At 49.0% G+C, this 26,147-nt stretch overlaps 1 protein-coding gene across 1 annotated transcript in view; it reads right to left on the bottom strand.

Moving 5' to 3' along the window:
* EFNB2 (ephrin B2) overlaps positions 1-21,080 on the bottom strand; it is a 49,723-nt gene extending 28,643 nt beyond the window's left edge. The window contains exon 1 of the mRNA XM_006072276.4: positions 20,585-21,080. Coding sequence (XP_006072338.1) covers positions 20,585-20,706 — 122 coding nt within the window. The 5' untranslated portion in view covers positions 20,707-21,080. The remainder of the gene's footprint in view (positions 1-20,584) is intronic.
* Positions 21,081-26,147: the final 5,067 nt, after the last annotated feature.

Below are 26,147 nucleotides of genomic sequence, written 5' to 3'. Positions count from 1 at the left end.
CTAAGGCAATGGGGAGCAAGCAGAGTCAAGTGAGGGTAACGACCGAGACGCCTGCATCTCCATCAGAGACGCTACGATGACAGAAAGTAGGACCCGGATGTCAGGACTTCACAATCTGGCTTCCTGAGGGCAGGCAGCTCCCAGGCGTGGCTGACTCAACACAGAGCATCTAAGTGCTAACATCTGGTAGATGCTTAAAGAACCAGCGGCAGCTAAGACACACATAATAAAATTAAGTCAAATCTAGTGCCACCAACTAGCTGCAGATCGCAGGCACGGAAGGGATTCTGAAGAAAGGAGGAGCTGGAGCTGGGATGGGGCTGGGGGAGGTGGGCGGGAGGGTGGTGGTGCTGAGAACCGAGCGGAACCACTCCAGCAGGTTGCGTCTCTGGACAGTCAGGGGCGCTGCAGGTGGAGTTCTGGATTCGTTCTCCCCAGAGTCATGGGTATCGGCAGTTTTCTGCAACCCTTCCCTGGTTACAATGCAAAGCCGTGCGCCACCCCCAGAAGCGAGGCTGCTTTTGAGCACTGACTCTTCCGTAAGTGAGCACCGATCACAGCACCCTCCACCACGGTCTCCATTCAGTCCCCGCACACGGACCTGACACGCAGACCAGATGAGGACACGTGTGCCGCACTCGAGATGCGACAGGAAAAGCCCCCGCCCTGCACACTTCTCAGCTCCGGTTGCACTGCCTTAAAGCATAAATCAGGTTTGGGGAAATGCAGCTTTCTCTCAATTGAGCTTTTCATAGAAAAGCCACGCAGTTAAAGGCAAATCAAGAGAAAGAAAGTCAATCCACGTGCATGCCTCTGCCCAGGCGTCAGAGACCAGGATCCGTAGAAGACTGATGGATCCATCTTCGTGTCCATCTCAAGCCGTGTCCAGGGAGCCAAGGACCAAAGGGTGAGGGAAAAACGGACCAGACGTGCAACCTGTGTTTCCAATGTAATGTTACAGAGCGATCTGGACAGTTGGTGAGAATCGCAGAATGTGTGTGGGAAGAAAACGGCGTGGATGCCCTGATAGTATCATTTCCGAATGGAAAACAACGTGTCTCATAGGTTAAAGCCCAGGCAGTGACCACAGAGTTCTGTTTTTGAAGCCAGGTCACTTATATTTGCATTTTATCACCTCAAGATTGCTCAGAAATGTTAACAAGTCAGACCACACAGAACATCTGTGTCCTGAACATTTGGTAATAGTAAGACACTTGTCTTATTGTTGACTTGGGAATTTTTTTTTTTTTAAGAACAATTAGGGTGGGGACAACTGGCTAATTTTAAATTACTACACTGACTCTGCCTGTTGTTTAGTTGCTAAGTCGTGTCTGACTCTTTCATGACCCCATGGACTGCAGCCTGCCAGGCTCCTCTGTCCATGGGACTTCCCAGACAGGAATACTGGACTGAGCTGCCTTTTCCTTCTCTGGGGATCTTCTTGACCTGGGAATCTTCCGTACTCAGGGATTGAACCCTCATCTCCTGCATTGGTCGGCGGATTCATTACCACCAAGCTGCCAGGGAAGCCTAGTGACCCTACCTAGTGAATATCAAGTGCAGATTTCCTTCTGTGTGATGAGATCATGTCCATTTCTATAGCCAAATAAGCCCAGGGGAAAATCCCCACGTTTGTAACCCATGCCACAGAGCTGAGGTTGTTGTTCAACCACATCCAAAAAGGAAAAAAAAAAAGAGTGGTTAGGGGTCTTCGTCAATAATATCTACTGGCTTTTGATGGAAAACAAAGAACAAAGAGACTCACACTGTCTCATGTCCTACATAGGCGAGCATACACAGTGGGTCAGACCCCCTTCGGGGCCAGGGGCTCAGAGTCAGGGCAAGTTACCCTGCTGCCCTCCTGGGAGGGGGAGGCCTGTCTTCCCACCCATCGGGGGGCTCGCGGTCAGGATGGCTGCCCAGAGTGTTGGGGCTGTGGTTCTGGGTCTCTCCCTGGAGGGCTTCCGTGGGAAGGCACAGGAGTGGGGTGAGCCGAGCAGAAATGGGGAACTCCTATGGTTTTTCAGTTTTTCCCAATGAATCACTCCCAAGCAAGACAATAAGATACGGTGACTCTGAGCCAAACCCAGGGACAGTATAATGTGGAACAAAATGGAAACTCTGAGTAGGGTTTCTGAAGTTTCCCTGCCTGAAATTTATTATGATGATGATTATTTTGGTCATGCCACACAACTTGTGGGGTCCAAGCTCCCCAACCAGGGATGGAACCTGTCCCCCCTGCTGTGAAAGCGCAATCTTAACCACTGGACCGCCTGGAAAGTCCCTGATATGAAATGCTTTCCTAGTAGGATCTGTTTTTATCTTCTGATTACCTATCAACCTGAATCCAAGTTTTTAAAAGTTATTCACCAAACTAGACTCTTAACACTTCCACGGGGAATACTCTGAATCAATCTAATAACCTAAATTAGACTTTAATGTTTAATAATCTAAATTAGATCTCTAATAATCTCAATTAGATATTTCAACTCCATATTCATCACTGTGGAAACTTTTAAAATAATGCAACCATTACGTGACACAACATTTTTTTTTTAATTTATTTTATGGGAGTAGAGCTGATTAGCATGTGTTGATTTCTGCTGCGCCCTCCTTCCCAGGTGGCTCAGTGGTGAAGAATCCACCCGCAGTGCAGGGAACACAAGTTTGATCCCTGTGTTGGGAATATTCCCCTGGAGAAGGAAATGGCAACTGACTCCAGTATTCTTGCCTGGAGAACCCCATGACAGGCTACAATACGTGGGGTTGGCAAGAGTCAGACAGACATCTAATCAACAACAACAATTCCTGCTGTGCAGCACAGGACTCAGTGACACATACACCCTTTTTCATATTTTTTCCATAAGGTTTGTCATAGGATATTGAATATAGTTCCCTGGTGACACAATTTTCCTTAATGCTTTAATCCACACTAGGATCCCATGCTTGTTTAAAAACCTGGCATAATGCAGTTAAAGCCGAAACTTTCCACTTAGAGGAGTTTAGGGGTCACGACAGATCGGAGTATCACACGTTACCTTCTCCAGTCTGGACCCTTCTGTCGACTAGCATCGCACGCCCAGGTTTCACAGGTACATCAGATGGGGCAATGGTTGCCTGCCTGCCTTCCGAACCAGGCCCGACGGAACAGCGAGGTCCACAGGAGCCGGGAGCTGAGCTGCCCGGGGCTGGCTGCTCACGGGCCCACAGTTATTCTCCCCAGCCCCTCACGGACACCCCATTTTCCTTGCTTCTCTTTTCTCCCTTTCCCACTCCTCCATTCATGCCCCCATCATAACATACACCCCTCAGGACAAACGTGCAAGGACTTCTCACACCTTTCTTTGAGGTTGCAAAAAATATGTAGGTTGAACCTAGAAGGACAGCCAAATCACCGTGGCCCCCCTGATGCTCAAAGAGTCTGAAAATACTTGAAATAAGGAGCCCTTGCTCTCCTGAAGGCAAAAGCACGTCTAGGTAGACGACTGGGGAACACAGGGAACTGCCATAGGAACAAGGGCAAATGGACACACGGCTGCCAAACGCAAAACGTCCCGCTGACCCAGAGCAGGAGGGACGGGAATGAAAGGACGCAGACAAGAACGACCAGCTTCTGCGTCCAAACGAATAACCGGGCCAGGCAAGCGCCCTCCAGACAGGCATGACCACCGAGCTTCTTGTTTTAAAGTGTGTCAGCTCCGACTTGGAGTCCTCTCTGGGTACTGTGGTACACACACAATTTCAGCATCTCTCTGAGGATCTAATATTTCCATATACTTGTGGCAGGTATCGTCCGGCTGAGAACAGGAGCACGTCACTCATATAACAGGACCCATGCAAACCCTGCCAATGTGCAAACTGGGGGAAGGGACCAACAGGTGACACTCTTCTACCTCTGGAACAAAATGCCGAGCAAATGCAGTTTCCGCGTCTAAGTGAATAGACCTGACTTTGGCATGCGTGTCTGTCAGTCACTCGGTCATGTCTGACTCTTCACGACCCCGTGGACTGTAGCCCACCAGGCTCCTCTGTGCATGGGATTCTCCAGGCCAAGAATACCGGAGTAGGTTGCCATGCTCTCCTCCAGGGGACTTTCCAGGAGACTGCAGGGATCCAACCCAGGTCTCTTGCAGTGCGGGTAGATTCTTCACCGTCTGAGCCACCTGGAAGCCCATGTGTATGGCTGATTTTATTTTTCCTTTCGTTTCAGAATTACATCATTAGACACCCATGTGCACACTGCCATATTCCAAACGGAGAGCCAACAAGGACCTACTGTAGAGCACAGGGAACTCTGCTCAATGTCATGGGGCAGCCTGGGTGGGAGGGCAGTCTGGGGGAGAATGGATACATGTATTTAATATACGTATGGCTCAGTCCCTTCACTGTTCACCTAACACCATCACAACGGTGTTGTTAATTGGGGTATACCCCAACACAAAATAAAAAGATTCGAAAAACATTACATCATTAGAGTTTATGATTATTCAAGTAAATGGCTAAGTTCAGTTGAAAATACACACACATATGCATAAACAGAGCGTGTTGCTCTGCTCATTTCACTGACCAGACAGAAAACACAGACGCCGATGGTCAAACGCAGGGCCTTTATCTGAGGCTGCTTTGAGCTACTGGATGGTGGACTTGGGATGACTGTCAGCTTTCTGCGTTTTTTCAGAATTCTGTGCGATAAACATCAAATGCTTTTGTAATCTGATTAGAACATTCTGCGTCAAGGCCCAGTTTGAAGAACAAACTACTACATTCTGGAGCAGTCTTTCATGACTCCAGTCTAAAATAAGATTTTTCAAGGCCTGTAGACTTTTACACTTTTGGGGGATGCATTTCCTGAGAATGCAACTAAATAAAATTATCGTTCTCTGAACTGCAGTCTATTTAACGAAGCAGTTCTTGAATCTACAAAAGCTGTATGTGGTCACATACAAGTAGTTTATTCAAAAAGATGAAAACTATGGGATACAGTTTCTGCTTAATCATTCAACTGCACAGATCTGGGAGTTGGCTAACATTTCAGGCACGCTTGAGTCCCAGCTTTAGGAACAAGTTTTTATTACCCTAACAGTTGGCACACCCCAAATCATACCACAGAATAGGCTCATTCACAAGCCAGAGTACACTTAAGTACACTCTGAGTTTACCATGTTTTGGAAAACATGCATTTTTCCCAGAAAATGCTTTTATTTTTAATTAAATGTCAGAGGCTGCAGGGAGAAGAGCAGTTGGTGTGTAAATCGCTGTCTCTGAAATTCTGAATGAGGACAAGCCCGCTACTGCTTTGCTCACCATGGCACACCTTCCTACCTCCCTCCTGAAAACAACGGACTCGGTGCTAGAGATGAGCCCAAACCCTTAACCCTGTGACCTCCCCACGCATTTGGGGCTTTGCAGAGGTGGAGCTAAAACAGCATTAACACAGCACCCCGAGATTCCTTCCAGAGATGCTCAGTGCACTTGGGAACAAAAAACCCCCTCCCCCCAAAATGACTCAAACTCATGAGTTTATGAATTTGATGGCACATTTCATAAACAGGCAGGATTTTCGGGCTTGCCTTACTTCTGTTTAATGCTAGATTGCTGCTATGGCTTAATACAATCAACTCCAAATGCCCCAAACAGAAGAGCTTGTCTTAAATGAATAAAAGCAGGGCCCAAGAAAGGCTTAGGCAATATCGACCATAAGAAATACTCGGGGAAACCATTGTGCTGTTTTTGTGGACAGCACTTTACTGCCCCCTTTTGCACTCTAATATCAGAACAAGTGTCTGCACACTTACTCTGAAACCAGAGAGATAGTGGGGTGTCTCTATAGGGTGTCAGGCTGATACAGAATTAGGTTACCAGACCCCACCTCGGGGGAACAAGTAATTACCTTAAAACTTCAAGTAAACACACCACTCACTGTCTTCTCAGTGGCTTGAAAGCTCTAAGAAATAAGGTAGTCACTGGAGGCTTTAATTGGCATTTGCAGCTTTTGATTCCAATGTGTATGGGTGCTGGGACAATTGTCTGTTTTCACAGGTGTCCCTTCTTTCACATTTTTCTAGAAACAAATATCATCTGCAACATGAAACTGATTTATTCAAGGAAAAGAAAAGGTATATAAAAGCTGGCTCTACAATTTGGACCATTACAGCGGTCTTAATCCAAAAGCTGGTGGGGGGTGGGGAGGGGGTGGGGGTGGAGAGTACATCTCAAACTTCACACTGAGGACAGGCAGCATCTTTTCAAGGAAAGGAAAGATGAGAAGCACTGAAATTCACACGGGCGGTGATCGCAGGTGCCCGATCCAGTTCTGCAACTCTCCAAGGGGAGGCGGACTCCTCATCTTCGCAGGCACTTGAAAGAACTGTAGACTGCGGTGACTGAAGCAAAGTTTTATTTAAGTCCTGATCTGCAAGGACGCAACTCCGGGCCCCCATTCTTGGCCCAACGACCTCAACCTGCATTTGGCAGTATGTGTGTGCAGGGCGGTGTATCCTTTCATTTCAACTTAATCCATTTCCCTCTGTCATTCTACAATTACCGTACAAGTCAAAATAATATCAAATTTCACAGCCTCCAAGGCTGCACAATGGGGCGAAAACTGACTCCCTTTGATGTTATTCTTGTTTGTTATCTGTGATATAAGGCTCAGAACACTGGTGGCTTAAAGTGAATTTCAGTCTCCAGTGCTCAAAGACATGATGCTCAAGCTTTAAATTTTCTTTTCGGAAAATAACACAAGTAGGTATTTAATTTTTTGATCCCTACCACAATTTTCTCCATAACAAAACCCTCCAATTCACAGAAGGCTCACCTTTAACGAGTCGAGGTTGGACTAGATACATCTTTATTGGTTAAGTTAGAATTTAAGAGTGGGAAGGGTAGAGGTCATGGGTTCCTTTTCTCAGGTTCACAGAGGCTAGTTAATCTCCAGCATGGAATTAAAAACAAAAATCAACCACTGGGCTCAAAACACACACAAAAAATTCAAGGTCTGTCTTTATGGAAGTGACCCAAACATCTCCTTCAAAACTTTCCAAAAAAAAAAAAAATCATGCCATGAATTTTGTAGCTAAAGGGTTGGGGGTTGGGGGGTGAGACAGGGAGGGCTGGAAATGCTGGGATGTGCCTGGGAAAGCGGCTGGTGGGGGGAGGGTGAATCACCCAGGCCAACCTCTGTCAGGCTGGCCCGACCACTCGGCCCCATTATCGAAACAGGAATTTCGTAACCCTCGCAGGCGGGAGCCGGTGCAAGCGGGCTTCTTCCCAAGTGTAATTTGTTTGCGCCTGTACGGTCTTGCTCCAAAGTATGCTCTTAGCAAGAGTCTATAAAGGAAGGTGGGACTCTCTCTATTCACAGCTGAGGGCCCAGAAAGAAAACCCAGAAAACCAGCTTTCCTGCAGAAAGCCATTCGAAGGGCATTTCCAGCCAGGTCTCTGCTGTTTCAGATCGAAGTACGGACCCCCTGTGCTCAGCTACCTGAGTGGGAACACCACAGGGAAGAAAAGCAGGACACTGTCCAGAAACAGGCTGGCATCTTAAGGAGATGGACCTGGGATCTCCGCGCAGCACCACCATCGAGGGCCCTTGAGCATCCCTTTCATTTCCATCAACACATCTTTTAACTTCTAACAATTGTGCCCATTGAGAGAGACCATCCAGCCACGTTTTATGGGTGAACGAAACCTCTCCCCTTTGGTGGGGAAAACAGCCTTGAAAGAAAGGACACGCCATGGGGGTGGGACGCCCACTCTCCAGGCTGGAGTGTGACCCCAGGACTATTCACCACTGGACCCCAGGGCCCCCAGCCCAGTTTGCCCCCCTGTCAAGTGAGGGCTCAGTGAGTGTCTGTCTAATAGTAGAAAGAGCATTTTCAGAAGTAAGGTTTAAGAAAGAGGCAAGATTCCCGGTCTCTCTTGCCATAAGCAGAGAATCCCCTTGCCAGGCAAGCATCAGCTACCAACACAATTTAGAAGGCTGCCCGCCAGCCCTTCACAGCCACCTACGCAGTTGCCTTCTGGAGGCTTCCTCCTTCCTCACTCCAGAGAGGGTCAGGGACAGGTCTGCTGTGGGCGGGTGATGCTGACCATTCGCCTGCACCTCCCCGGGCTGGGCCACAACCCAGGGAGCAGGGGCAGAAGACAGGAAGAGAAAGCAAGCAGTTCCTGAAGTCAGGTCTGCGCCATGATCATCAGAAAGGAGGAAAACCAGACTGGGTGACGGATTCCCTTGCAGATCACCCCCAAGGTGTGTACACTAGGGAGAAAAATGTGGATGGCATGCCGCCGTAACTTTGTGGACCACATATTTCCTGCTCGGTCGCCACCAGCAGCCTGGAATGAGCTGGACCGAAAAACAAACACTATGGGAGTTCACCACCCTGAGTCACCCAGGCTGCTACTGAACTCCAGGAGGGGAACTGGACCATGATGAGATAAGAGGAGGCCCTGACTTGGGCAGGAATGAGGGCTGGAGGTATGAGAGTCCCTTATCAAGCCCCCCAACCCATGCCAGGGCTGCAGGTGAGCAGACCCTGAGCCCTGAGGGGATGCAACGGGGTTGGGGAGGATCTGCTTGGGAGTCAAGAGCATCCCAGGCCCACTGATCCTCCCCGCCTCGCTTCCTGAAACAAACTGCTCCAAACTCGCCGAACATCAAAAGCCAGATGGGCTACACTGAGTGAATCCACAGGCAGGAAGCCAGAAGCCCAGTTTGCTGTAGAAATAGGCCTGGACTTGATTTGAGTCTTCTCAGCTCTGACAAGATGGAAGCTGGCTCAGATCCCAAAATCCAAAATAAAATGGCATTTAATTGTGACTAGACTCTAAAAAAGATGTCATCCTATCTCCTTAGCTTGACACGTGTACAGCATCGAACCCCACGGAACTCTCCACGAAAACCTGACCTTGTCTTCTCCCAGCAAAGAGACGATCAAATGCTCCCATTTTTAAAAGGAAAATGTTAATAGTCAGAGGAGTAATATTCAATAAATGCATTATTAATATGATGGACTTTTGTAACTGTCTAGCTTCCATTGGGTAAAACCTTGTTATCAAAGATTTAAAGGATCCATTTAGAATCACATGTCCATCACAGGAAAGACTATAAATCAAGATGGACAGGCGAAGAGTGATACCCCAAACCTCCTTTCAACCCACCTTGTGGGTACTGCTTTGAGCACACGTAGGCTTCATTGGGTTATGTGATTTCTAACCACTCCATGCAACAGCCTGAGAAAGAGAGCTGGAGAATTTAGAGGAAGGATCCTGGAGTCAGAACACTCAGGTTCAAATACAGACTGTAGCACCTATGAGCTGCATGAGTTGAGGCAAGATGAGGAGCTAGTCTCCACCTTGGTTTCCCCATCGCTGTCACGGGGGTCATGACAGTTCCTCCCTCGCGTGGTCATTATGAAGTCTGAATGAGTCAGTGTTTGCGGGCAGTTAGAACAGTCACAGCCCCCAGCGTGTGCAGCAGGCGACTGTCGTTCAATGAAACAGACTGTGCCCACCAGGTGAGGAGGCTGCTAAATAAGCAACAGCATGGCACATGAATGCCGAAAGGCCACCCAGCTGTCTTTGAGTATTCATTCAACAACCCAATGGCTTCCCGTGCCCTGCCCATAAAGGGGGCTCGCCCAGGATCCAGCCTTTCCCCAGCCCTGGTGGAGAAGCTGAGTGAATTCAGGGTTATAAATATTACAACACAGCACCAGGGCAGGAAGCAGAGGAGAGAGCATCCAATTTGGTAGCAGAAGGGAACTAAAAAGGTGCTTCATGTAGCAGCAAAGTATGCAAGATGAGTGGAACACAGGCGGCTAAACAGGGACTTTAAAAGGTGCAGGCACCACATCCTAATCCTTACTAACATTTTATTTACTTGGCATCTGTATGTAGAAGGCAAACTGAACCAGACAGCCAGGCGTACAGTAGATGCTCAGTTAACTTTCAACAGGAGGAGCTGACATGTATCGGTTCGTCGTGCCAAGTCCGGAGCTAGAATCTTAATCCTGAGCACAGTTCTAGCAGGCTTCTTCTTCAGTCCTGTTAGATCATTGTCCCCCACTTTAGAAATGGGACAAGTGAGAAACACAGGGGGTTTTGCTCCCAAAGCTACACAGCGAAAAAATGACTAACCTGGGAGTGGGCTCCTACAGCCAGATTCCAAGGCCCGTCCTCTTAAGCAAACTAAAATAGCCCTGGCCTGGCTCACTTTGCTAAATTGAATCACCTGACCTTTCTATTATCAGCACAGACCTTCTGAAAACCAATAGCTTCTGCTAGTTCTCCTGAGAATAAGGGGGCTAGAATCGCTGGGTTAGCTGTCCCACAGGGTCTGTTTGTTCACTTGTGGGCATCTGTCTTCAAGCTCCACTGAGACATAGGAAATGAGGCAGATTATTAAAGACATACGGTGTAGACAGTGGCCACCCTTAGCTGAAACGTGTTTCTTTGCTTTGCTAACTGTGGTTCTGTTTCGGAGATCTCCAGGGGTTTTGCTTAGTGATACTGTTGTCTCTCCTGACTCAGTTTCCCCTACCGTGGGAGGAACGCCGATCCCTTTCTTCCTCTGCGCCCATGGCCACCCCGGCCACGCAGCACTGCATAGACCTTATTTGCCTTCCCCATGGGATACCCTTACTCCCTTAGGGTTTAAGTCTCTTGAGGGTAGAGACTTCTCTTTTCTGTATTCTCAGAGCCCAGTGTTAACAGACCTCACTGTTCACAAATGTTCATCCAACAAATCGATGAATTATCTACCATCAGTGATCAACCAGGCAAAAACAGAGGCCAAGAGCTGGGAGACAAGGGCCTCCGATTTCTTTAGCGATCCAGGGCTTTCTTCAGTGATCCTTATCAGCCTTTCAGAGGATGGTGATCTAATCTTGAGCCATTTTCCAAAAAAAAGTTGGAAAGAGGGCAGCCGTTCCTAAGGTGTGGCATCAGCTGACAGCTTGTTAGAAATGTGAATTTCAAGTCCCATGCAGCCCTCAGGAATCCGGAACTCTCGGGGAGGGCGGCCAGCCTGTTTTAACAAGTTCTCCAGGTGATTCTGATGGTTCTAGAGCCACTGGGCTGGAGGGAGCACCCCAGGATCAGGTGATTTGTTAACAGGGGCAGCCAGAAACAGACCTTTGGGTTGTGACTGCTCTTTCAACTAATACTTATTGGATGTCAATGCTCGCTGGTAGAGATTGATGACATGAAAGAATTCTGCTCCCTGCCTTTTAGGGATAGGCTGGGTGGTGGGGGATTAAGACTTGCATATGAATCATGACAGTGCCATGTATCATGTTCTTTCTATGCCCTGGGTATTTAACTAAAGTGCTGTGGGATTATAGGGCCAAGATTTAAAGAAACTGTGTTTGATCTACGCCATCAAGAGAGAGCAGTCATTTCAGGGGAAACGGTGACCTTTAAGGACAGTCCATTTCTCATGAAGATCCATTTTCCCATAGACAAAGTGGGGTGCAGGGCTTAGGAGAGCCTGTTTTTATCAAAAACGTACCCCAAGAACCTACTATGCAGCACAGGAAATTCTACTCGATGCTCTGTGGTGACCTAAATGGAAAGGAAATCCAAAAAAGAGGGCTTATATGTATACATACAGTTGATTCACTTTGCTGTACCCAACATTGTAAAGCCAATTATGAAGGTGGAGTGAAAGTGTCAGTTAGTCGTGTCCGACCCTTTGTGACCCCATGGACTGTAGCACACCAGGCTCCCCTGTCCATGGGATTCTCCAGGCAAGAATACTGGAGTGGATTGCCATTTCTTTCTCCAGGGGATCTTCCCAACCCAGGGAACAATACTCCAATAAAAATTAATTAAAAAAAACAACACAATATGCAATCATAGAGAAGGTCAATCTTATTTTTAATTATTTCCCTCATACGATTAGACATTTATTTTCTGCTGATTGGAGTTTGCAAGATTAAAATACTTATTGTTTAAAGGTCATGTATTTAACATAAAAGAAGGGCACTACACATTAGATGATATTCCTAACACTGACTATGCATATATTTGTACTGAATATAAAAGAATAGAGATGAAAATACACTGTTTATTGCAAAAAAAAAATGTACCCCAAATATAGTTCTGGTAAGCTAATAGTGGCTCATCGGTAAAGAATTCGCCTGCCAATGCAGGAGACACGGGTTCAATCCCTGGGTTGGGAAGATCCCGTGGAGCAAGATAATGGCAACCCACTCCAGTGTTCTTGCCTGGGAAATCCCATGGACAGAGGAGCCTTGGTGGGCTTCAGTTCATGGGGTCAAAAAAGAGCTGGTCACGACTGAGTGACGAAACAACAGCAACCGATCTAAGTGAAAACTGACCTCTTCTAAGGCACTTCTGAGGCCTCTTCTAGAGGCACTCTGAGCTGGCCTTGAATAGAAGCAGCCTGGCCCCACTCACTCATCAGACAGTTCCTATTTGGGACAAAAGTTTCGGGCCACACTGAGCCAGTTTTACAGGTAGAAAAAGCAAGGATTGAGATCCAGAAGTGCTTCCTCAGGTGAGAGCACCACGCTGGCCCTCAGGTTCATCAGCTGGTACAGGAGATGCTGCAGAGATGCTAGAAGGGCCATTTCAGACATTAGCTCTGCAGCTCAGAGCTACTGAGGTGCACAGGGTTGGGTGGGTAGCACCCATCACCACTCTGGTGGAATGCAGGAGTACTTAATACGTGAAGAGCAAAGAGTTCTGTCTCAGAAGCAAGAGAGACTTAACTAGCACCCGTGAATACCTGTGGGCTCCCCAGGTGGTGCCCATAGTAAGGAACCTACCTACCAATGCAGGAGACACGGGTTCGATTCCTGGGTCAGGAAGATCCCCCAGAGGAGGCCATGGCAACCCACTCCAGGATTCCTGCCTGGAGAATCCCATGGACAGAGGAACCTGACGGGCTACAGTCCAGGGGGTTGCAAAGAGTCAGACACGACTGAAGCGATTTAGCACGCATGCACATTAATACTTGTAGAAGGATCCAAGGACTGTAATTAAAACTGGGTGCCACCAAACGTAAACTGAGAGGAAAAATCTGGGTGGTTTTCGAGTTTCATACAGAAAACACCAAGAAGATGAAGTTTTCAGAGCATGTTTCATTCACAATCTTCTGAATGCCTGCCCAGTACCAAGCAGTTAGAACATTCACCTACCCGTGCTCTCGAGAATGGAAGGAGCGAACTATTAACACTTCACTACTGCCAATTTTGTCTTCATATTTTGTTGGGGGAATTACGAAGAGCAGAAACAACCTGTTTGCCTTTGATGGCGCTTTCTCCTACTACGGTGTTTTCTTTGAAACCAGCGCTGCACTCACCAGCCACAAAACGCCCTGGACTAGAATTACATATTTGATATTTATACATGAAAAGGGGAATAAAGACCCTCTGCCGCTTCTCCACGGGAGCCACAGAAATTGGCGCACCTGGTATTCAGCGCGCGTGCAGAACAGTTCATAAGGGATCACCTTCTCTTTCCACGGGGCCACCGGATCCAAACATCCTGATCCCTAACACTCCTGCAAGGGGTTCTCAAAGGTAGGACACGAAGCTGTGGGTTGGAGGCTGGTTCGTAAACAAGTGGCAGGACTTGCCTGCATCATTTCTTTAATCACTTTAACCCTGCTCCTCATAGAAAGCTGGAGGCCAGGGCAATTCAGCGGCTGCTTTTGTCACTTGCCTGCCATAAATATGCACCAGCCTGCGACTGAAAGGCTGAAGGAGGCCGCAAGCTTGCTGGACATTTATCATGCTCTGTTCCCCGCTAACAAGCAAATACTTTCGCTGAATGGACCATTAGGGCTCATTGTCAGATACAGAATGCAAGGTGCTGGGATGTGACCAGCTTGTAAATGAGGGGGTGCCCCTTCTCTTAGATGAACCTGGCCAAACGCACTGGGTCTTTTGACATGATTTCTGAATTGCACTGGAGAGGAAGGTAGAGTAGCAGGCCCTGAGGAGGGCAGGTCTCTGGGCCCTCTCTCACATGTGTGGAATGGTGAAAGCTACCCCGCAGCGACCAGAGAAACAGGCAACACGTGTCAGAAAGCCGTCGCCCCGCACCGTCCAGTTGGCTCTCTGAGAATTAGGAACAAAATCCACGAGGTGGGTCTAAAACAGAATAATTTCGATTTAGTGAGAATCTTCAGACACGGGACGCGTTCGTCTAGAAAGTCACCACGCTGTTTTTCCGAGGATGGCCACCAAATGCCCTCCACCCACTCCAGCAAGTCAATCACCCTGGGCGGTTTGTAGCTTTCAGTATTCTCAGCCTCTTAAAGAGTTCAGACTTTCCTAAAGAAATGCTGAGACTTTTCTAAGATGCCAAATAGGAGGCAGAAAAAGCAAAAATCTCCTTTCTGGCCTGACCTAACTTGCTGATGCCACTCTGCCTGGAACCCAATCACGGCTTCAAAGGCCGACTTTGGTTAATGACTAAAATGCAAAGTGTGCACCTCCAAGACAAAAGCCTGGCCTATGGACAGAGCTGTTCAGGGCACAGGGCAGCAAGAGCCTCTTCTGTTTTTAAGTTTCAAGCTGGCAGCAATCACACTTTTACAGCCTTACCGTTTCCCCAACGGGGGCCTGTCCCATTCAACTCAACTCACGGTTAGGAGTGAAAGTCTCCACCTGTAGGGGCATATCGGATTACTACCTATCCGAGTGAAGACGCAATTCCCCCTGTGATTTTGCTTAATTATACATTTTTTTTCCCCTGGGGGTGGGAAACAAAACTCAGAGAGGAGCTCCCTGGCGGAGGCTGGGGTGGGGGGGAGGTGAAATATAAATGTTTAGCTCAGCTTTTCCCTGGGCTGGGGCTGAAAGATGGCTGAAATCAAAAGGTCTGTGTTTTCTTTTCAGGTCCCTGTGGCCCTTCCTAGCCCCTCTGGGCTCTGTTCATCCCCAGCAGGTCCCTGCCTGGAGCCCAAAGAGATGAAGGCAGGTACCGCCAAGGGTGGCTAATCCTACATTACTGCGGCCCCTGTTAGGCCAGGAGTTAAAAAGGAAAAGCTTGCAGGCCTGAACTCACTGCAGTGAGCCGAGGTTTTAATCAGCCGCAACCTCAACCTCTGGAAAAGGCAGTCAATGGGAACCTACCTTGGCCATATTATCCGCCACCAATGAGCAAGAACTGAGCCATCTTTTCTTCCCGGCTTCAACCATCCCGGGCCACAAGGGGGGCTTTCATACCTTCTAATCCGAGTTTCCAAGTCTGTATGGCTCCCACATAATAGCCAACAGCCTGAAGCAAGGGCCTTCCTTTCTACACTCTTTTCAGAGACGTGTCATTCCCCACATCCAGCTAATCTATATGTTGCCATGGCTTCACCCTTTATCTGCCTTTACATCTTATGAACTGCATGGATTTACCACATTATTTTTATCTGAAAGACAGAAAATGGTGGTTTTATTGCCATACAATCAGATTACCGCTGCTAGCTTCTCTATGCCTTTTTACCATACTTCAATCAAAAGGGATCCGTGTCTTTTTACTCTGCCCTTGATTTACATTACATCTGTAAAGACCCAGTCTGGGTTGTAATCCCCTTATTAACTATGACCAGGGTTGATTTGCCTAAAAATAAAAGCAAATTGTGTCAGACCCTTTCACTTTGTTTTTGATTCGGAACTACAAAATGGATTACTAAAGAAATCTTCAGAGTTCACACGGCTCGTATAGTACTGAATTTAAAATGAGAATTAAACAAGTCAAACAGGAGAGCCATGTCCACGGTCTACATTTTCCATCATGGGAGAAGGGCTGAATTGCCTATGTCTTTGTGTTCTTTGGCTTTAGAGAGACAATGAAGCCACAGGAGTTTTTCCAAGCTGTTCGGAACTCTGTCCCTTCCCTACCCTACCCTTCCCTCTTGCCTTTTCTTCTCCTCCTCTCTCCCAGCCCCATTCTAATTCCTCCCCTTAAAAAAAAAAAAAAAAAAAAAAAAGGAGTGGGGGGAGCTCTTTCCCAAAGATCTAATTCCTGACTAGCAGCTTCTAGTCTGCATATGTTAATGAAAATATTTTAAGCAATTGAACACTCCCCATTTAAGGCTCTACTTTACTGCACCAAGAGCGAGCCCCTAAGTCAGTCTATGCAGATATATGAAAAGTGACCTGAAAAACAGGTTTTTATGGCAGCAGCCAGAGGCTAGGCGGCCCCCAGTCCCGTCTGGATGATTATTTTCCTTAGAAGAGCCCTCCTTTTCGTCTTACTTGCAGCGGGAGAGTTCAAGAATAAAGTTTTCATGGAATGCTCAAGAACTAGCCTTCTTGTTCTTTTTCCTTTCTCTTCTGATGAGGCCCTCCAGGCTGCATCTCCTTCCCCTGCCGCTCCCATCCCTGTGACGCGTTACTGCAGTCACGCTGGCATCTCGAATCGCTTCCCATTAGGTGCTCGCGCTGGAGACGCAGGTGGCTGGTGGGGGGTCGCTCTCAGCCACCCCCGGTACTACCTGAATTATTTCAGTGCGGGGCCAGGTAGCAAAGTCCCTCTGCAGGTAATCATCATGCTGACCCACCAACCAGAGGATTCCTCTCGGTGTATTTCCAGATAAAAGGTTTTACGATAAGGATTCTGAATATACCGCTGACTCTTCAGCTGACTCCGTCTGGAGGAACCAAGCCCATCAGCAAGCGGTTCTCAGCCCGTACGGGGCTTGATGGCTCATTTACCTGTCCCCCTGCTTCAGCCCGGCACGTTTCGGGACGCGGGGAGTCATTTGCATGTCTTTGCCTCCTAGGACAAGTGTCAAGAGCTACCCTTTTTGAAAGATTTTGAACGAAGTGCTTAAGGAATCATCTTAACCTCCAGCTCCCATTTCTGAAGCTCGAGGCTGTAATTGCTGAGGTTAAAAAGTGCAGTCCCTGGACACACGATTCCCAAATCAATTCTCTCCTGGTCTGAAAAGAAGGCTCCCAAGCCTGCAGTGAGATCCCGAGGCCTCCCCGGCTTTGTGCTTGCCCTGGCTCGGTCGTCCTGTGCAGCAGCGACAGTCCATTACCTACAGTTTATCATCCTGACAAAATGTGAGGGCTGTGGATGTGAAAGCACGAACAATTCCACCCCTGGTGCTTTGTGCTTTTTTTCCCCCCTCTCTATATTAAAACCGACAAGATTAACCCAAACGCAAACTGGGGAGCATAGTTCAAGGGGCTATTGAATCCTTGCTGAATGTGCATTTGTTTACCTACAAAAATAAGAATTTCAGACACAATGGAAGGCCGGCCGGCTTATATATGGTATTGAATGGACTGTTTAAACAGCACTATCCATTGTAGTTTATTTTATCAATCTCTGACAGGTCTGTATTTATTCAGAGCCTGACTGTGGCGGAGCCTAAGTATTATAGGTTATCTGGACATTATCCAGCCATTCTTTTGTATCAAGCCAATCAATATCAGGAATTCACCATTATGTAGGGAAAAATGACCTGAGAAAAGCAAAACGCCTGGTTAACTAGTATATGGGGCATATACTAGGGAACAGCACTCCTAGACAGAAGAAATGAACACTCCAAATTCAACAAAGCTAGTGTAATTCATTCCAGAATTCCATACCAATACAGACTTGCTCACTCTAAAGTGAAGTTAATAATAAATATATATACGTGTGTGTATTTTATAGAGTAAACCTTTTTTATTTTTGGCAAAAACATCATGCTTGGAAAAAATTATTCTACTGAAACGTTAATTAGCAATGAAAGCCAGGCTCTGCTTTTCTCTCCAGAGTTAAAAAAAAAAATAGCTACACAACCGAAATGGCCACAGTTGACACAACTCTTCCTTGAACCTGTGGATGCAGGGGCTAACTTTTCAGTCAGTAAAACTTCTTCAAAACTCTCCAGGGGTGGAGGCCGGGGGCGGGGAGAAGCGGACAGTGTGATTGAAGTAGTTATGGAGACGGTGAATTTACAAAGGATTTTCTGGACTGTGTCTCCAAACAGCTGCTGTGTGCTCCCTCTGTCCACCACCTGCTAAAAAAGCTGACCTCTGAGTGAAACAAACCTAATTACTGATGGCCGCTTCATTACAAGTGAATTGTTCTACACTTGGACAAACCGATGGGCGACTTCAATGCAGTTGATTACTCTCCTGCCACGTCGTCACATTTCCTGACTCCCCCCCTGGAAATAAATATGCACCCTCCCCCAACAAACAGAGCAACTCCTTGGCACCCCCCCTTTTTTTTTTTAATTCATTCTCAAACTTAGAAAAGGCTCTTTTATAGCATTCCCCCAGGAAGAAATCTTTCTGATCTCTCAAGCTAGCATTCAGCTGCATAACTGAGTTAAGTCGACTTTCGCCAGGGAACAAACGATCCTCTCCTCTAGGCCAGCCATTATAGTGAGGATTATAGAAGAAATTCTCCTCTTGGGGGCCAGAGACAGCTCACCAACAGCAACACTGTCGGTGCAGGGAGGCAGGCTTCTCCACAACCAGGCCTCCAGGAGGGCTCTAAATCCGAGCCCAGCTCAGAAGAGCAGCCTGATCCTCATATCAGGCTAGTGAGTATCAGTCACCAGTTACCCCAGCATCTTAGAGGAAGAAGATATTCAGGAGGAAACCGTAGGCTGAAATAATTACTGCACTACCTTTATTGTTTCCAAGTAGCTATTTGCAAATCCCACAAACCAGTAGTTAATAATGCAAAAAGGTGACTTCTACTGAGCTGGAACCTGAAGGGGTTAATGGGAATTTCTTTAAAGACAGGGATGTAAAAATTAAATCTTATTGGGAGGAGGAGGAGAGTGGAAACCCAAACCCAAAAACCAGCCCCCCAAAGCCAGTCGGTGAGTGAAAGTGCAAGGCAGGCCCGGGGAGGAGGCGAGGGCCAGCTCGGCGACAGCGCAGGGAAGAGTGACCCCTGTAGGCAGGAAGCGATGCCGGCCGCCCTGGGCCGGCTCCACGGGGCCCGCTGCCCTGGTCCGGCTCCCGTCTCCCCGGGTCCCGGGTGCCCGGGCCCAGGCTCCCAGCCCCGTGTTCTCCCGCACCACCCAGCGCCTCACGCTGCGGGAGCGGAGGCCAGCTCTCACTGCCAGCACTTCCTCAGCAAATACAGTATCTTACACCAAGGTGAGGAAACAGAAACACAAGTCCATAAAGATCAGGCTACAGGGAAAGAGACTGCACTGAGTAACTTTTATTATACACGGGAGCAGTGTTGGGATAAAACCATCCAGCCTCGTGCAAGAATCTCGGTTTCATACGCTTTATAGCCGTGAGGTTTTTTCGCTCTTTACCAGGGAATTCTTGGTCAGCATGTTGGTGAATCTGAAATCACCACTTTTAAAAGAAGCGTGGATATAATTCTCTGATTGAGACGTGATCTTCCAATTAACCCCACCCCACCCCCATCACTTTATTCCTAAATCCACGGCCAACTCAGCTCAACTTCGTATTAGGTCATTGATTTCGCTTCTGATCTCAAATGCTGACTCCGGGAACGACCAGTGTCTTCAGACTTTCCCCGCCAAGTTTCCCAAGGTCAAAAAATCCCATGGTTCTGTAAAATAATTTTGGCTAGGATTTGAAACGTCTCCCGAGAGTGAGGTAATAATGCAATACTGAGTGCACAGCTGACTAATTACCAGTCACGGCCATATACGTATATATATATTATATGTGTATATTTCGAAATGGATCGCCTTTTCTAAATGCTAAACGTAATCGGGCTGCTCACACTGAAACTTAATCTCCGCCAGGCCTGGCTTCTTCGGGCTGCACCTTTCGATAAAGCAAATCGGACCCAAGGCTCCCATTCCCGCCCAGGCTCCCCAAGCGCGAAGGCTTCAGGAGCTGTGTGGCGACTGGGCAGGGCCTTAATGAAGCTTTTGCGCAAAGCATCCTTAAAATCAAGTTAGCTTTCGGGACCACAGAGTCCGGCCCGTGGGTTTAGAAACGAAGGGACAGGCCGACCTGCAGACGGTTCCCCGGGAGCAGCCGAAGGCCGGTCTCCCGGGCGGGGAGGGAAGGGCTCGCCGCCCGAGTTCTCCTGGGCGAGCGAGCTCCCCGCGCACCCTCGGGCAGGCGGCGCGGCGCCCAGGCGCGCGAGCTCCGGGCGGCCCAGGGACCCCCGGCTCTCTTCTCCCAGGAGCGCTCCGCTGCCCCCCGGCCTGCTTGCCCCGCCCGCCCAGCCGGCCCGGCCCGCGCCCCGCCGCTCCTCTGGAGCGCGGTATCCTCGCGTCTCCGGAGCCCACCAGCCTCGGCGCGCCAGCCGGCCCTGTTTGTGGCCCCGTTCTCCGCCCTGGAGAAGTCAGGGTCAGGGATCGCCATCGGACACCTCTCCGGACGTGACACCCAAGTCAACAAGGCGCTTTTTTAGCGCCCGGGAGCCTGTTCACAGGGCGAAGAGGACGAGGAGGGCGCCCCTCAGGGCCGGCGCTCCGGCTGCAAGGCCGAACGGAGTCACCACAAAGCGAAAGGCGGCGGGGGTGGGGGAAGAGGGGGCGCGAGGGATCGAGCATCCAGAAACAGACTCCGAGGCTCGGCGGCCCGACCCATCCTCCCTTCGGGGCTGCGCGGAGCGGCGGACCCCGGGGCGGCGAACGAGGGGCATCGTGGACGCTACTTACTTGGAGTTCGAGGAATTCCAATAGATGGGTTCTAAAACTATTGATCTGGAAATCGCAGTTCTGCATAAAACCATCAAAACTCCCCAGCAGTACTTCCACAAGGAGTTCCTCCTCGCGGCCATGGCCAAGCCGCTCCCAGCTCCGCGCGCTCCTGGCGCCGGAGGAACGAAGTGCGGGCCGGGAACTCCAATCCTCCGGGCAGACACGGGGGAGACCGCAGGCAGCTCCGGGGCGCGCCGATCAGCAGCTCCAGCGGTCGCCGAGGCTCGGGGGCGCTCTCCGCGGGGGCCCTCAGAGCGCAGGGCGGGAGCGCACGCGCGGGGCGCGGCGGCGCGGCGGGCTCGGGGCTCCGGGGCGCCGCGCCGGACGCAGCTCGGACAGCCGGCTCCCGTGCGGCTCCAGGGTGCCGGGCGCCGGGAAGCGGGGAGGGCGCGCGGCCGGGACACAAAGGCGGAGAGACGACGCGGCGGCGGGCGCGGCGCCCCGAGCGGGGCCGCCTCGCACTATAGATCCAGGGGGCCAGGCAGCGGCCCGAGCCCGCGGGCGCCGCTTCGGCGCCGTTCCATGTCCCGGAGCGCGCGCGGGGCGCGAGCGGCGAGGGGCGCCTCCGGGCGCACGGGGAGCCTCCACAGTCCTCGCGGATCCCAGCCCGCGGGGCAGGCAGGAGCGGGGGGCTCGGTCCTCACCGCGAGCGCCAAAACGCGCGGGCGGGGCTGCGGGGTGAGGGGGGCCCTTTGTGCGCGGGGAGGGCGCCGGGACCAGGTCCGCGCGCGGCTCCTCGCTTCAGCCGGCGCCGCCGTCCCCGCCGAGCAGAGTCCGCTTGGCCGGCGCGCTGTCAGAGCGCTATAAACGCGGAGCCCCGCCCCGTGGCGCGCCGCCCATTGGCCCGCCGCGCGGCTCTCGCCAGCCAGTTGGGCGGCCGGCCTGCCCGTCAGCCTCCACCCCGCCCCCCACCCGACAGTGGGCGGTGCCAGCTGACAGGTGAGCCCCGCCCCCGCCCCCGGGCGGGCGGTGCGAGCTCAGCAGCGCCGGGGAGCCCGGGCCAAGGGGGACTGGCCCGCGCGCGAGCCCCTGGCGCCCCCGGAGCGGCGGCGTGGAGACGCTAGGCCCCAGCGGGCGAGCAGGAGCGCGGGCAGCGCGGGCCACCTGTCCCTGCGCCCAGCAGCGCACGGCAGCGCCCGGCAGCGCCCAGCAGCCGCGATCTCAGGGCCCAGCAAGCACCCTAAAGTTCGGCAGAGACACCACGGCGAGGGCGCCCCTTTTCCCTGCGGAGGGGAAGGCGGTGGGTTTCCCGAGGGTCTTCCTCCTTAAGAGGCAGAGGACTCTCCCCCCAAATATCTGCGTAGAGGGGCTCGCGGCCCCTCGCGCAGCCCCTAGCCATCCCCTCTCCAGGGCTTGTCGGTGACGCTTCGCACACCTGATTTCTGCGCCAAACGCTGGCCGAGGCGCCCGATCCCAGTGCACGGGGGCCGGGAGAGGCAGAGCGCGTCTGCCGGGGATCCGGCGGGGTGGCCGAGCCCCGAGGCCCTGGCCCCACGAAGGCAGCGCTTCTCCCCGCGCGCGCCGCCGGACAGTCTCCTTGATCGGGACACGCTCACACCTCCCCAAGGTGACCGCGAATTTCGGGGGTGACGGGGACAGAGAAATGGAGGGGCGGCGGGCATTCTTTTCTCCGAGTCCCTGTGGAGCGCGGGCCCCCGGAGCGCCGGGACGCGCCGCGCCGCCGCTTCCGCGGACCCACAGCGCCCACTAGCGGCCGGCCTGCGCGCTCCGCGGCCACAGCGGAACCCTCGGGCGGCCGGTACTCCGCGCGCGCGCCCCGCCGCGCAGAGGGGCCGCGGGCGAGATCGGCGGAGTGAGGAATCGCGGCGGGAGCGCGGCGGGGGCGAGGCGCTGTGCACGATTGCAACGATTCGGTTTGAAAAATTTATGTTGTATACCTACCTACAGCATGCTTTAAAAAATTCCTTTCTACACCAGGTTTCCCTTAATGTTTTAAACGCAAAGAACCGGTCACTATTATTGCTACGAAATCTAAATTTTTAAGACGGATTATCCACTAAATTTAAAACAGAATTACTTATATGGTAAAAAAAAAAAATCTCGTTTAGATAGTTTGAGTTTCCCTTTCCCTCTTCTTTATAATAACTTTGGAAGGGTTTTATGGTGCATTCAGTATTCGGTTTTTGGACATTAAGAATATACATTTCAACTGGGAATGTTAAAACTTTTGTGAAGGCTACTTTTTGAGGCTGAAAATACCAAGGCAGGCGAGGTACCCAATACATTCGTATTATTCCAAACAACTCTTTACAAGAAGAAAACTGTATTCTCTGCATTTGCTAGTTTTCAATGAAAGCCTCCAACTTGCAAAAGTATTTTAAAGTGTCAAAGACAGCAAACCGATTGGAAGTCACCTGACTCCCAGAGGACTGAAAAACTGGGAGCGAACAGGAAGTATATTTCACGTTTTTTTTTTAATAAGCTTACATTTAAGGGATTCATTTGAAACTTAATATAAAGCTAGCTTATAACCCTTTGAAAGTACTAAAACCGAGTGTCTCAGTTTAACATTTAGCTGTTTAACATTTAGCAAACTTACGTTGTGAAATTTAAGTTGTGACCTCTTAGCGCCTACATCCTCTCTCCAAGTAAACCAGAGGAAATACAGGAAATTTGCATTGTCTGAAAATAACCCTGGCTTCCATTTTTAGTCAATCAGATATTCTCACATCCAGAGCATTTTACCTTGGGGAAAATGTAAATATACATGTTTAAATGGCTTCCTTTTAAATTAAAAAAAAGTGTTCTTGACCAAAAAATAAAATTACACAAAACTATTCCTATTATGTAACTTTAGTGTGAATCTAACTTTCAGTAAAAATTACTGTAGGAACTATGTGAAAAGTACCAGCAGTAGCAACACCACTGCTCTTTAATTACAATTAAAAGCATTACCCCAAGTCACTTGTATCTATTGTAGGTATATCTACAAGGAAAAACAACCAGTCCCATCTGCCTGTATGGGTCAGTTTAATAGCTCTTTGTATCTGGACTTTGTATTTGGACTTCATTTTACAACTGGAAGAAACGTGGTTATTTTTGAAAACCTGTAATTCTACTGGCACATATTTAACCCTACATCTAAAAATGAGATTTTATTTCAGCAAAAATTACTTCAACTACCTCCAGTGTTAAGAAATTTTTAAAACTCTAATCAAACTGAGGGATTTCAGACATAACCAAATATAAAAGTTGATGGATATAAATTTGAATAAACATAGAACGAAGTGGTCAATATAAAAGTTCAATAGTGGTAGTTTTAAAAATAAGAGGGCAATGCATTTTGTCCAAGTGAATGTGCCTTACTAGTCATGTTCCTACCCCTTTGGGGTTCATACTCAAGCTTTAGTCTTTGGAACTTACTTTTCTTACATATTCCTTGTACAGTATTCCAAGACTTACTTTGAAAGACACCTTTAACTTTCAAAAAACTAAAGAAATGTCTAAGTTTAACATTACAGAAAAACTGCTGACGTTTGATTCTTGTGGATTCAATGTTGTCAAAGCCATGAATTTTCTAACCTAGCTGGAAGCCTCGACTGCACTACATACAGTTCATGTCCTGCAAGTGACTTAAGTGGTAAGAGCTCTTCCCCCGAGAGTGACACTTTGCTTGGTCTTCTCAGGTTAAGACCTTGGAAAACAGAACTCTGTCTTAGATCACCTTTGCCACACATTCCTGCCCCATCAGCTTATAAAATTCGTATTATTACACATTGCAGCATGCTAAGTTAGTGTCTATTAGTTTGCTAGGAAAAAATTATTAGTTCTTGGTTGAGAGAGTAATTTTTCCCTTTGGGAAGTTTCATGGTAACTCATACCTTATAGACCCTGATATATTCTTTAAGGAACCAAATACCATTCCTTTCTACTACAGATGGCTTCCAAGGAGACTTTCCAGTGGTAAAGAATCCACCTGCCAAAGCAGGATATACAAGAGAAATGAGTTTGATTGCTGGGTCAGGAAGATCCCCTGGAGAAGTAAATGACAGCTCACTGCAGTACTCTTGCCTGGGAAATCCCATGGACAGAGGAGCCTGGCAGGCTGCAGTCCATGGGGTCACCACGAGTTGGACACAACTGGGCAAACACATAGTAATCTAATAAATCTCCAGCTCAAATGATCACTGCTTTTTTATTAATGCAAACGCACTGTTATGTGGAAAGAATGCAGGTATGGCTCCAACTACCTGGGGAACCTGGCACAAGACTTTGCGTTAGATCCAACCAGTCAACCCTAGAGGAAATCAATCCTCAATATTCACTGGAAGGACTGATGCTGAAGCTTCAATACTTTGGCCACCTGATCCAAAGAGCTGGTAGACCCTGATGCTGAGACACTAAAGGCAAAAGAAGGGGGCAATAGAGGATGAGATGGTTAGATGGCATCACCAACTCAATGGACATGAATTTGACCAAACTCCGGGAGATAGTGAAGGACGTTAAGTGCCTGGTAGGTTATGGTTCGTGGGGTCGGGAAGAGTTGGACACGCCTTAGTGACTGAACATGCTGAGATTCCCAATTTGTGCACTGATAAGATACAAACATCCTGTGTAATATAATAAATTCTGCTCTCAACATGTAAGGGGTTATTACTGACCAGCAGTCTCCATCAAACCATTTTTGCTCCTTTATCCCACTTTGCAGTAAGAAATTTCATAGCACCTAGAACTGGAATTATATATTCCTTTAATTCATGTTGTCATTAATTTAATCCATTGTGAAAGCCTGGAAAATGAGGAAGGCAACAATCATTACCCAAATGTATACAAAGAACCCATTTTATTCTAACCCTAATAAACCAGGCTTAGCGATCAGCAGTTCCTGACGCTACTGAACACACACAAACCTTCGCTTGAGTGGTAGTGAAAACTACCTGAACACTGATTTTACTTTTACTCTGAAACTTACTGGCTTCAGACGTGGCAAGATTTAAACAAAAAAAAGTGAACCTGTCCCAGCATCCCCTGGTCAACCACCAGAGGCTCAGGAAAGGGACAATCTTGTGAAACAACGTCCCATCAAGTCCAATCACACACATACCAACCTTTAAGTCCTGCTGGGTTGTCTGTATCCCTTTCCATTGCTTCCTAGCTGCAAGTCACTCATTCTAGCAATTACAGATACACAGTAAATGGATCAGGCAATGTGACTTGACCATCTGAAGACCAATTATGGCTGTCTGCTGCGAAACATACAGTATGAAACAAATTACTGCCCCACTGGCAACTCTGTGGCACTGGGCCACAGACTGTTTAAAAAAAGAAAACAGCACTTAAAGCACAAGGGTCAACAAGAAAATTTATCAATGACAAAGGTGACGGTGAAGAATTAATACCTCCACCAGTGGTGATTCAACCAATCAGAGTGGGCCTACTGCTTGGCCTTCACACCTCCCAGAGCCTGTATCTTCACTGGTTCTGGTCCTTTCGCTAGTCAGGCATACTTTGGTACTTGAGGGTTCACAAGCCTCCTGGATGGAGTCTCAAAAATTGATAC

Source organism: Bubalus bubalis, chromosome 13 (genome assembly GCF_019923935.1).
Source record: "Bubalus bubalis isolate 160015118507 breed Murrah chromosome 13, NDDB_SH_1, whole genome shotgun sequence".
Lineage (NCBI taxonomy): Eukaryota > Metazoa > Chordata > Mammalia > Artiodactyla > Bovidae > Bubalus > Bubalus bubalis.
The sequence above is the reverse complement of the archived record's forward strand: the minus strand, read 5'-3'. Positions and strand labels throughout refer to the sequence as shown.